This window comes from Rhipicephalus microplus, unplaced genomic scaffold (assembly GCF_043290135.1).
Source record: "Rhipicephalus microplus isolate Deutch F79 unplaced genomic scaffold, USDA_Rmic scaffold_55, whole genome shotgun sequence".
Classification (NCBI taxonomy): domain Eukaryota; kingdom Metazoa; phylum Arthropoda; class Arachnida; order Ixodida; family Ixodidae; genus Rhipicephalus; species Rhipicephalus microplus.
The window spans coordinates 1,941,588-1,959,606 of record NW_027464628.1 but is presented as its reverse complement, the minus strand read 5'-3'; the positions used below and the strand labels follow the sequence as shown (position 1 = coordinate 1,959,606).

General features: G+C 35.7%; 1 protein-coding gene across 1 annotated transcript; it reads right to left on the bottom strand.

Moving 5' to 3' along the window:
* Nucleotides 1–8,492: 8,492 nt before the first annotated feature.
* Nucleotides 8,493–9,245, bottom strand: LOC142788356 (uncharacterized). The gene has a single exon (XM_075884914.1). It carries the CDS (start codon nt 9,243–9,245, stop codon nt 8,493–8,495), a length of 753 nt encoding a protein of 250 aa, XP_075741029.1.
* Nucleotides 9,246–18,019: the final 8,774 nt, after the last annotated feature.

Below are 18,019 nucleotides of genomic sequence, written 5' to 3'. Positions count from 1 at the left end.
CACATACGTACATATATACACATACATACATACATTAACACACAACGCATACACACACATACCCACATACATACACACATACAAATACATACATACATACATACACATATACATACACACATGCATGCACATGCACAAACATACAAACACATACACACATACAGACAAACATACACACATACATGCACACACATACGTACACACATACATACATTCATACACACATACATACGCATACACACACATACATACATACATACATACATACATACATACATACATACATACATACATACATACATACATACATACATACATACATACACACATACATACATACATACATACATACATACACACAGATACACACATACACACATGCATACACAATCATACATAAATACATATACACATACACATACATACACACATACATACACACACATACATACACACATATATACACATACATACCCACACATACATACATTCATACATACATACATACACACATACATACACAGGCATACATACACACAAACACACACACATACACACATACGTACACACGCACACACATACACACATACACGAACATACACACACATTCATACACACACATACATACATTCACACATGCATACATAAATACACACGCACATACAGACACATACATACACACATACACACACCCTTACATACATACCTAGACACATACACACATACATACATACATACATACATACATACATACATACATACATACATACATACCTCAACCCACAACGCATACACACACATAAACACATACATTTATACATACATGTACACATACATACATACACACATATATACATACACACATACACATATACATACATACATACATAACAAATACATACACATATTCATACACATACATACATACATACATACATACATACATACATACACACACTGGTACACACATACACATACATACACATATACACAAATACATATACACACACACATACACACATACACACATATACACATACACGTTACACATACATGTATACGTACATACATACATACGTACATACATACACACACATTCACACAAACATACATATACATGCACATACACATACACACACATACACAAACACACATACATACATACATACTCACATACATACATACACACATACACATACACACACAAACACACATACACACATACACATACATACACTTATACATACACACATACACACATACACACATACACATACATACACTTATACATACATACATACATACATACATACATACATACATACATACATACATACATACATACACACATACATACATGCACATACATACATACATACATACATACATACATACATACATAAACACAGAACACATACACACACATACATTTATATGTACATACATACACACATACATACATTGACATACACATACATACATACACACATACATACACACATTCACACACATACACGCACACACAGATACATACACAAATACATACACATACATCATACAAATACATACAAATACATCACTCCTACACACATGTACACACATACTCACACATACATACATACACATACACACATATTCACATACACACTTACACACATACATACCCACACATACACATACACACATACATACACACATACACACATACAATCACATATACACACATACACTCACAGATACATACACACATGCACACATACATGCACATACACATACACATGCATACATACACATACATACACACATACACATATGTACACACATGCACACACACTTGCATACACTCCTACACACACATAGACACATACACACACATACATACAAACACATACATACATACATACATATGCATACACACACATACACACATACATACATACATAAATACACACATACATGAATACACACATACACACACACACATACGCACAGATGCACAGATACACACATGCATACACAATCATACACACATACATACATGCACACATACATACACACATTTATACCCTTACATACCCACACACACATACATACATACACACAAACATACACACATACATACACAGACATACATACACACAAACACACATACATACACACATAACCACATACATACTTACATACATACACACGCACACGCATGCACACACATACACACACATACACGCACATACATACAGACACGCACATTACACACATACATACAAACACATACATACACACATACACACATACATACTTACACGCATACATACATTCACACATGCATACATACATTCACACATATACATACCTACATACACACAAATGCATACAATCATACATACACACATACATTCACACATATACATATACACACACAGATACATACATACATACATACATACACATACACACACACATACATACATACATACATACAGAAACACAAAACGCATACACACAAATACACACACACATGCATTTTACATACCTACATACACACGTACACATACATACATACATACATACATACACATAGATACATACACAAATACATACACATACATACATACACACACAGATACACACACACACATACACACATATATACACACTTATACATACATACACACATACACAAATACATACGCACATACACACACGTATACAAAGACATATATACATACACACATATACACATAAACATACATACACACATACACGTATACATACATACATACATACATACATACATACATACATACATACACATACATATACATGCACACACACATAGACATACATACATTCACTCATACACAAAGGTACACACATACACATATATACATACATGCACATACACACATATACACATACATACATACACACATACATATACACACATACATGCACACATACATACATACACTCAATCACACATACAAACATACACACACATACATAGACACATACACACATACACACACATACATACATACACACATGCACACATACATACACACATACATACACACACATATACACATACATACACATACATACATACATGCATACTCACATACATACCTACACACATACACACTCACCTACATACACAATCATACACACATACATACACACATTCACACATTCATACACACATACACGCGTACAAACACATACATACACACATACATACACACATACATACACAAAAACATACACACACATACACACATAGATACACACATACACATACATTCACACATACATACACACATACACACATACATACGCACATACACGCATACATACACACATACACGTACACCAACACACACATCCACATACATATGCACACATGCACACACACATACATACATACACACATACATGCATACACACTTGCATACACACACAGATACACATGCACTCATACATATACAAACATACATACATACACATATACGTACACACAAACACATGCATACACACATATACACATACATACAAACATACATACACAAATATAGTTATACATACACACATACATACACCCATACACACACATACACACATACATACACACACATACACACATACCTACACACCCATACATACAAACACACATACATGCACACATACATACACACATACACACACATGCACACATACACACATTGATGCACACATACATACAAACACATACATACATACACTCAAACACACATACAAACCTACACACATACTTGCACACATACATACACACATACACACATACACACAGATACACACATACACAAATATACACACACATACATACATACATACATACATTCATACATACACATACTCCCATACATACATACACACATACGTGCATACATACATACACACATACATACATACATACATAGACGCATACATACATACACACAGATACACACATACACACATGCATACACACGCAAACACATAAGCATACACATTCACACATACACAAACATACACACACATACATGCATACACACATACATACATACATACATACATAAATACATACATACATACACACAGACATTCATACACACAGACAAACATACATACCTACATACATACAAACATACATACACAAATACACGTATACATACACACATAGATACACACATACACACACACATACACACATACAATTATGCACATACATACACACACATACATACAAACACATACACACATAGAGACACACTTACACACACATACAATTATGCACATACATACACACACATACATACAAACACATACACACGTACCTACCACAAATACATGCATACCCACATACATGCACACACATACACACATACGCACACACATACACACATAAACACATACATACACATAAACACATACATACACACACATACACACATACACACATACATACACACTTACACATACATACACACATACATACAAACACATACACACACATACATGCACACACATACATACATACATACATACATCATATACCTACACACATACATACACACTTACACACACACATACAAACACTCATACACACATACATACATACATACATACCCATACACACATGCACACACATACACACATGCATACACAATCATACACACATACCTATACACATACACATACATACACACATACATACATACACACGTATATACACACATATATACACATACATACCCACACATACATATATTCATACATACATACATACATACATACATACCTCAACACACAACGCATACACACACATACATACATACATACACATATACATACACATATTCATTAACATACATGCATACACACATACATACATACACACACAGATACACACATACACATACAGACAAAGATACACATACATACATACACACATACACAAATACATACACACATACATACACACATACACACATATACATATACACGTTACACACATACATGTATACGTACATACATACACACACATCCACACAACCATACATATACATGCACACACACATACACACACATACATACACACACATTTAAATACACATATACACACAACACATACCTAACACATTCTTACACACGCATACATACACATACATTCCCTCACACACAAACATACACGCATACACATACCTACATACACATACATATACACACATACATAAACACATACATGTAATCAGAAATCAGAAAATTTTTTTTATTAATAAAATTCGGTACAAGTGACAGGAATTTAGTATACAGAAGGAGGTCCCATAGTCAAGTGACTGTATCGGGACCTCCTGTACAAATGCAATGAGTTATTAAACACATTTAAGCAACAGGAGCGTAAGTATAAATCAAAGCGTACAACTGAACGCATAAAAAATAGAAAAAAAAAAAAAAGCGATAGAACAGTATAACAATCAATATACAAAACTAAATAATAAAAGGAAATAAAAAAAACAAATAAAAAGAAATACAAAAAACAGACCAAACAAAAGCATACGTCAAATAAAACAAGCAGTAAGTCTTATGGTTAGTCCGCATGAAGCAAATACAATTTATACTGTTTCTTAAATTGATGAAATGAACTGATAGATTTTATGTTAAGTGGAAGAGTATTCCACAATGAGATAGAAGTGAATTTAACAGTTTGTTTGCCATAATTAGTACGTATACTGGGTAGAAGGAAGTTGTTGTTTAGTGCAAATCGGGTATTACTATAAATAACAAGATCAGAAGACGGGAAAATGGTAGGGGGAAGTTGATTATTAAGAAGTCTGTAGAAAAAAATGCCAAGGTTGAATTTAGTAAGTTCAGTGAGAGTAAGGATGTTATTTTCATGTAGTAAAGATTTAGCATTAGAAAAACGTGGGCTGGATGTAATTAGTCGAATAGCATGATTTTGGACGATTTGAAGAGACGAAATGTGAGTATTGTAAGTATTGCCCCAACATGTTATACCGTAGGTAAAATGAGAATGTACGAAAGAGTGATAGAGGGATAGTAATGTGCTGCGTGAGAAGTACGGGCGCGTTTTGACCAAGACTCTTATACCATATGCTAATTTTTTTTTATGTGAGCAATATGTCTCTGATATTTTAAATTGCAATCTAGAAGGATGCCAAGGAAGGAAGAAAATGAGCAAGGAGAGATAGAGTGGGGGCCAAAAGTAATATTAGGTGCTGATGTTACATTCCGCTGGTGTGAGGTGAAAACAACAAACTTGGTTTTAGAAGCATTAATAGACAACATATTAGTATTACACCATTTGAAAATACTTTCTAAGTCAGCATTCAAAATGGTTACAAGAGATGAGATGTCTTTATGAGAGGTGAATATGGTGGTATCGTCGGCGTACAAAATGCATTGTGATGAAGACAGACACTTGGGCAAATCATTAATATAAATCAAAAACAGAAGTGGCCCCAAAATGGAGCCTTGGGGCACACCAATGTTAGTGGTTCGCTGTCGGGAATAGACGTTGGAAATAGAAACAACTTGAACTCTGTTGTGTAAGTAGCTTTTTAGTAATGAAAGAGCAGGGCCGCAAATGCCAATGGACTCCAGTTTAGTGAACAGAATATTATGATTTATGCTGTCAAATGCTTTTGTTAGATCGATGAATATTGAGGCAACTAGGCATCCTTCGTCTATTAATTTTTTTATCTGATCAGTAAGATGGATAAGCGCCATCTCTGTTGAGTAGCCATGGCGAAAACCAAACTGAGAGGAAGAGATAATGTTAAACTTGGAAAGATATTTAGTTAGTCGTGTCTCAATGAGTTTCTCAACCACTTTTCCAAGGAATGGTAAAATACAAATAGGACGGTAGTTGTTTAGTAATGATTTATCCCCCTTTTTAAAAACAGGGATAACTTTGCCACGCTTCAATTCATAAGGGAATACACCATTCTTGAACATCAAATTAACAATAAATGAAAGAATGTCTGATATTATATGCACAATAGATTTTATGTTAGCAGGATGGATCTCATCTATGCCAGCACTAGTCATTTTTAAATTACGAATAACATCAGTTATTTCATCCGGTATTGTAGGAAATAAAAAGAATGAGTGGGGTAAGCGAGAAGTATTAATGCTTTCTGTAGGAGAATTGGTATTATCAGGGAAGAAGAAGTTGCTAAAAGCCTCAGCTACTTCTGAAGGGGAATCATATTCTACTCCATCAATTATAATTCGACGTACCTCGTCTTGTCTCGAGTTCCTGTTTAAAAAAGAGTTCACAATCTCCCATTTCTTTTTAGTGCTAGAAGCATGTTGGATTCTTTCTTCAAAATAAAGTCTTTTGGCAGTTTTAAGTTTGTAGTTAAGAGCATTGCAGAAGATTTTATATCGGGCACTTAAGTTCTTATTAAAAGGTTGTTTTTTAGTTTTTCTATACAAGTTATCTCGTTTGCGCATTTCTGTTAATAGCTGTTGCGAAAGCCATGGATTATGAGAGAAAGCGATGATTTTTTTACATTTTGTTTTGAAAGTGAATTTCATTAAATGCGTTGAAATCAGTGAAAGAAATTTAGAAAAAGCTTTCTGTGGGTTGATTATTGACTTAATTTCAGTCCAGTTAGTGTTAGCAACAGCCGTTTTAAAACTTTCTTTGTCCAGCACATATCTTGTGTGAGAAAAGGAATGCGGTCGAGCATTAGTATTGAAGCGTAGGATGATGGGGTAATGATCACTGATGTCAATGTGTAAAACTTTTGCCTCTGGTGGGTCTAGTAAATTAGAGAGAGCATGATCGATGAGTGTACATGAACCTGAAAAATCTTCACGCGTGGGAGCGTCAATCAGGCAATCATATCCGTAACCATGAAGCAGACTAGTATAGTTGATACAGATGGGTGATCCTTCATCTAGTAAGTTAATGTTGAAATCACCCATTATGACAACATTTTTATTTTCTATTGAAATTTTATGCAAAATATGGTCGAGATTAGTACAGAAATCACTAATTGGTGATGAAGGAGAACGGTAAACACAACCAAATATGAGGTTCTTATTGTCACCAGTCAAAAAGCAGTTATCTATTTCAACCCAAACAGACTCACAGTTATCAACGGTTAAGAATAGGTCATGTCTTCTTCGATAAGCTATTCCAGAAGAAACAAATATGGCAGCACCACCGTAATTACTGGTTATTCTGTTGCAGTATTCAGAATTAAAGTTATGAAAGCAATATAGATTTTTGTCATCGTCAGACAACCAAGTTTCAGTGATGGCAATCATTGAAAATGAACAAGAAAGTGAAGTGAGGAAACCGTCAATGATGTCAAACCGTTTATGAAGACTTCTTGCATTAAAGTGAATAATGGAATGAAATCCATTCAGAAAAGAGTGCAATTGATCTGGTTTTAGTACGGAAGCCATGATTGTACTATCCAAAGTATGAACAAACAGCTTTATACTATTTTGTTTAGGTCAGATTCGTCCCGAATGCGTAGAACTTTACTAGTAGTTGTTTTCCTGGCCTTAATTTGGCAGTTGTCAGTCCACAGGAACAACCATTTTTTTTCTTTTTTCAATGAAAGAGCTTTGGAGAAGAGAGTCTTGTTACAGGCAGTGAGATGCTCATTTACAAATACGGGAAATTTGGACTGACTAGACAACCCTATATCACTAAGACAGAGCCTGGCTTTACGCGCTTTGCTAACAAAATCGGCCTTCTTGGTTCTAGAACAAAATCGAGCAATGATGTTTTTCTTGTCAATAGATCGGGTAGGCACGCGATGAACAATATCGAGATCATAGGGCAAAATGGGACAACCAATTTTGTCCCCCACTGTTTTCAGGATTTCAACACAGTCTTCTCCTTGGGTACATGGAATGCCCTTGATCTCGACATTGCTGAGACGAGAGTACTGCTCAAGCTCCTCGACCCTGCGGGTCAATGATTGGTTCTGGGATCGGAGTTGCGTATTTTCATCGGACAACGCAGAATTTTTGCACCGCATATCCTCAAGAAGTCCATTCAAATGCTCAACACTGGAACTCAGCGAGTCAACTTCTCTCGTAAGTTCAACAACGTCGATCCCAGATTCCTTCATTCTCAGCAGGATCTTACCAAAGATGAGCTCACTTGTACCTTTAGCTATATTGTTAAGCTTGTCTTCCAACGCCTCAACTTGTTTTGACAGTTCTGCATTCGTCGGCATGGTACAAGTAAGAAACACACTCAGGAAAAAAAAAAAAAAAAAAAAAAAAAAAGCGAGAAGAAAAGATACACTTGATGGCAGCAGCAGCAGCAGCAGTGAAAAATTAACAAGAGAAAAAAATTGACGTCGGAATACCTGCGTAAAACAGAGGATTCAGGTTTAGATGACGCTCATGCGATGCCGCTGCTGCCAGTGAAGAGTGGGCGTCAATGCCGGCTTGTTTATAGGGTGTCGCCGCGATAGCAGCGATCTCCAGCGGTGGACTTGCCGATATCAGCGACGCAGCACTAAGAGGCTGCGCAGTCGCAGATTCACCCACGTGGGCGACTCAGCGCTGTCCAAAAGAGCTAATCGGCCGCACAGCACCACGAAGATGATCACCGAAGAAACAGCCACAGACAAGGACGGCTGCGTAAAACAGAGGATTCAGGTTTAGATGACGCTCATGCGATGCCGCTGCTGCCAGTGAAGAGTGGGCGTCAATGCCGGCTTGTTTATAGGGTGTCGCCGCGATAGCAGCGATCTCCAGCGGTGGACTTGCCGATATCAGCGACGCAGCACTAAGAGGCTGCGCAGTCGCAGATTCACCCACGTGGGCGACTCAGCGCTGTCCAAAAGAGCTAATCGGCCGCACAGCACCACGAAGATGATCACCGAAGAAACAGCCACAGACAAGGACGGCTGCGTAAAACAGAGGATTCAGGTTTAGATGACGCTCATGCGATGCCGCTGCTGCCAGTGAAGAGTGGGCGTCAATGCCGGCTTGTTTATAGGGTGTCGCCGCGATAGCAGCGATCTCCAGCGGTGGACTTGCCGATATCAGCGACGCAGCACTAAGAGGCTGCGCAGTCGCAGATTCACCCACGTGGGCGACTCAGCGCTGTCCAAAAGAGCTAATCGGCCGCACAGCACCACGATGATGATCACCGAAGAAACAGCCACAGACAAGGACGGCTGCGTAAAACAGAGGATTCAGGTTTAGATGACGCTCATGCGATGCCGCTGCTGCCAGAGAATGTACACACATACATTCACACATACACACATGCACACATACATACACACACACACATACACACACATACACACAAACACACATACACGTACATACACACATACTTACACACATACATGCATACATAAACACATACTCACAAACATACATACATACACACATACATTCACACATACACACATACACTCACAGATACATACACACATGCACACATACATAACATAAATACATACATACATACATACACTCAAACACACATACAAATATACACATACACACATACACACACATACACACATACTCAAACGTACACACATACATATACACATATAATACACACATACATATACATACCTACATAAATAATTGCACACATATATACACTCACAAACACATACATGCATACACATCCACAAACATACAAACACATACACACATACAGACAAACATACACACATACATGCGCACACATACATACATACATACACTTACATACACACATACACACACACGTTCTCACACACACACATACACACACATACACACTTACACATACATACACACATACCTACAAACACATACATCACATACGTACACACACATACATACACACATATGTACACACATACATACACACATACAAACACTTATACACACACATGCATACATACATACATTGATACATACATACATACATACATACATACACATACACACATACACACATATATACATACACATATGCATATAACACACAGATACACACATACACACACATACATACACGCAGATACATACACTACCTACCCACACATTCATACATACATACACACATACACACATACATACACGCATAACCACATACATAAACACACACACAAATACACACATACATGGACATACATACATACACACAACATACATACATACATACATACATACATACATACATACATACATACATAGACACATATATACATACACACAGATACATACATACACACATGCATACACACTCATACACACATATATACACATACATACCCACACATACATACATACATACATACATAATCAGGCATACATACACACAAACCCACACACACACACACATACACACATACATACACACGCACACACATACAGACATACACGCACATACACACACATACATACACACACATACATACTGACATGCATACATACATACACACGCACATACACACACATACATACATACATAAATACATACATACACATGCAATCATACATACACACATACATACACACACATACACACACCCTTACATACATACATACATACACATACATGCATATGCACATACATACATGCATACACACAGATACACATATACACATACACACAAATATACACACTCGTACATACATACACACATACACAAATACATACACACATACATACACACATACACACATATACACATACACGTTACACACATACACGTTACACACATACACGTATACGTACATACATACTTACATACACACATCCACACAAACATACATATACATGCACACACACATACACACACATTTAAATACACATATAAACACATACACACACATACATACACACATAACACATACCTAACACATTCTTACACACACATACATACACATACATTTACTCATACACAAACATACACACATACACATACATACATACATACATACACATACATATACACACATACATAAACACATACATGTACACACATACATTCACACATACACACATGCACAGATACATACACACACATACACACATACATATACACATACATACATACATACTCACATACATACATACATACACACATACATACACACATACACAAACACACATACACACATACACATACATACACACATACATACACACATACATACATAATACATACATACATACATACATACATACATACATACACACATACACACATACATACATACATACTCACATACTCACATACATACATACACACATACACAGACACATACACATACACACACATACACACATACACATACATACACTTATACATACACACATAAACACATACACACATACACATACATACACTTATACATACACACATACATACATACATACATACATACATACATACATACATACATACATACATACATACATACACATACATACATACATACATACATAAACACACAACACATACACACACATACATTTATATATACATACGTACACACATACATACATTCACATACATACATACACACATACATACACACATTCACACACATACATGCACACACAGATACATACACAAATACATACACATACATCATACAAATACATACAAATACATCACTCCTACACACATGTACACACATACTCACACATACATACATACACATACACACATATTCACATACATACTTACACACATACATACCCACACATACATACACACATACATACACACATACACACATACAATCACATATACACACATACACTCACAGATACATACACACATGCACACATACATGCACATACACATACACATGCATACATACACATACATACACACATACACATATGTACACACATGCACACACACTTGCATACACTCATACACACACATAGACACATACACACCCATACATACAAACACATACATACATACATATGCATACACACACATACACACATACATACATACATAAATACACACATACATGAATACACACATACATACACACACATACGCACAGATGCACACATACACACATGCATACACAATCATACACACATACATACATACACACATACATACACACATTTATACCCATACATACCCACACACACATACATACATACACACAAACATACACACATACATACACAGACATACATACACACAAACACACATACATACACACATAACCACATACATACTCACATACATACACACGCACACGCATGCAGACACATACACACACATACACGCACACACATACAGACACGCACATTACACACATACATACAAACACACACATACACACATACACACATACATACTTGCACGCATACATACATTCACACATGCATACATACATTCACACATATACATACCTACATACACACAAATGCATACAATCATACATACACACATACATTCACACATATACACATACACACACAGATACATACATACATACACATACATACATACAGAAACACAAAACGCATACACACAAATACACACACACATGCATTTTACATACCTACATACACACGTACACATACATACATACATACATACATACATACATACATACATACATACATACATACATACATACATACATACACACATACACAAATACATACGCACATACACACACGTATACAAAGACATATATACATACACACATATACACATAAACATACATACACACATACACGTATACATACATACATACATACATACATACATACATACATACATACACATACATATACATGCACACACACATAGACATACATACATTCACTCATACACAAAGGTACACACATACACATATATACATACATGCACATACACACATATGCACATACATACATACACACATACATATACACACATACATATACACACATACATGCACACATACATACATACACTCAATCACACATACAAACATACACACACATACATAGACACATACACATATACACACACATACATACATACACACATGCACACATACATACACACATACATACACACACATATACACATACATACACATACATACATACATGCATACTCACATACATACCTACACACATACATACACCCATTCACACATTCATACACACATACACGCGTACAAACACATACATACACACATACATACACACATACATACACACATACATACACACACATACACACATACACACACATAGATACACACATACACATACATACACACATACATACACACATACACACATACATACACACATACACGCATACATACACACATATACGTACACCAACACACACATCCACATACATATGCACACATGCACACACACATACATACATACACACATACATGCATACACACTTGCATACACACACACAGATACACATGCACTCATACATATACAAACATACATACATACACATATACGTACACACAAACACATGCATACACACATATACACATACATACAAACATACATACACAAATACAGTTATACATACAGACATACATACACCCATACACACACATACACACATACATACACACACATACACACATACCTACACACCCATACATACAAACACACATACATGCACACATACATACACACATACACACACATGCACACATACACACATTGATGCACACATACATACAAACACATACATACATACACTCAAACACACATACAAACCTACACACACATACTTTCACACATACATACACACATACACACATACACAAATATACACACACATACATACATACATACATACATTCATACATACACATACTCCCATACATACATACACACATACGTACATACATACATACACACATACATACATACATACATACATACATAGACGCATACATACATACACACAGATACACACATACACACATGCATACACACGCACACACATAAGCATACACATTCACACATACACAAACATACACACACATACATGCATACACACATACATACATACATACATACATACATACATATATACATACATACATACATACACACAGACATTCATACACACAGACAAACATACATACCTACATACATACAAACACACATACACAAATACACGTATACATACACACATAAATACTCACATACACACACACACATACAATTATGCACATACATACACACACATACATACAAACACATACACACATAGAGACACACATACACACACATACAATTATGCACATACATACACACACATACATACAAACACATACACACGTACCTACCACAAATACATGCATACCCACATACATGCACACACATACACACATACGCACACACATACACACATAAACACATACATACACATAAACACATACACACACACATACACACATACATACAAACACACATACACAAATACACGTATACATACACACATTGATACTCACAAACACACACACACATACAATTATGCACATACATACACACACATACATACAAACACATACACACATATATACACATACATACCCACACATACATATATTCATACATACATACATACATACATACATATATACCTCAACACACAACGCATACACACACATACATACATACATACACATATACATACTCATATTCATTAACATACATGCATACACACATACATACATACATACACACACAGATACACACATACACATACAGACAAAGATACACATACATACATACACACATACACAAATACATACACACATACATACACACATACACACATATACACATACACGTTACACACATACATGTATACATACATACATACACACACATCCACACAAACATACATATACATGCACACACACATACACACACATACATACACACACATTTAAATACACATATACACACATAACACATACCTAACACATTCTTACACACACATACATACACATACATTCCCTCATACACAAACATACACGCATACACATACCTACATACACATACATATACACACATACATAAACACATACATGTACACACATACATTCACACATACACACATGCACACATACATACACACACACATACACACACATACACACAAACACACATACACGTACATACACACATACTTACACACATACATACACACACATACATACATACATACACACATACTCACAAACATACATACATACATACACACATACATTCACACATACACACATACACTCACAGATACATACACACATGCACACATACATAACATAAATACATACATACATACACTCAAACACACATACAAATATACACATACACACATACACACATACACACATACTCAAACGTACACACATACATATACACATATAATACACACATACATATACATACCTACATAAATAATTGCACACATAAATACACTCACAAACACATACATGCATACACATCCACAAACATACAAACACATACACACATACAGACAAACATACACACATACATGCGCACACATACATACATACATACACTTACATACACACATACACACACACGTTCTCACACACACATACACACACATACACACTTACACATACATACACACATACCTACAAACACATACATCACATACGTACACACACATACATACACACATATGTACACACATACATACACACACATACAAACACTTATACACACACACATGCATACATACATACATAGATACATACATACATACATACATACACATACACACATACACACATATATACATACACATATGCATATAACACACAGATACACACATACACACACATACATACACGCAGATACATACACTACCTACCCACACATTCATACATACATACACACATACACACATACATACACGCATAACCACATACATAAACACACACACAAATACACACATACATGGACATACATACATACACACAACATACATACATACATACATACATACATACATAGACACATATATACATACACACAGATACATACATACACACATGCATACACAATCATACACACATATATACACATACATACCCATACATACATACATACATACATACATACATACATACATACATACATACATACATACATACATAATCAGGCATACATACACACAAACCCACACACACACACACATACACACATACATACACACGCACACACATACACACATACACGCACATACACACACATACATACACACACATACATACTGACATGCATACATACATACACACGCATATACACACACATACATCCATACATACACATGCAATCATACATACACACATACATACACACACATACACACACCCTTACATACATACATACATACATACATACATACACATACATGCATACGCACATACATACATACATACACACAGATACACATATACACATACACACAAATATACACACGCTTACATACATACACACATACACAAATACATACACACATACATACACACATACACACATATACACATACACGTTACACACATACACGTTACAGACATACACGTATACGTACATACATACATACATACACACACATCCACACAAACATACATATACATGCACACACACATACACACACATACATACACACACATTTAAATACACATATAAACACATACACACACATACATACACACATAACACATACCTAACACATTCTTACACACATATACATACACATACATTTACTCATACACAAACATACACACATACACATACATACATACATACATACACATACATATACACACATACATAAACACATACATGTACACACATACATTCACACATACACACATGCACACATACATACACACACATACACACATACACACATACATACACACATACATACATACATACTCACATACATACATACATACACACATACATACACACATACACAAA

Excerpts from the sequence above, each read along its gene's own strand:
- LOC142788356 (XM_075884914.1), bottom strand. The coding sequence starts at position 9,245 with ATGCCGACGAATGCAGAACTGTCAAAACAAGTTGAGGCGTTGGAAGAC.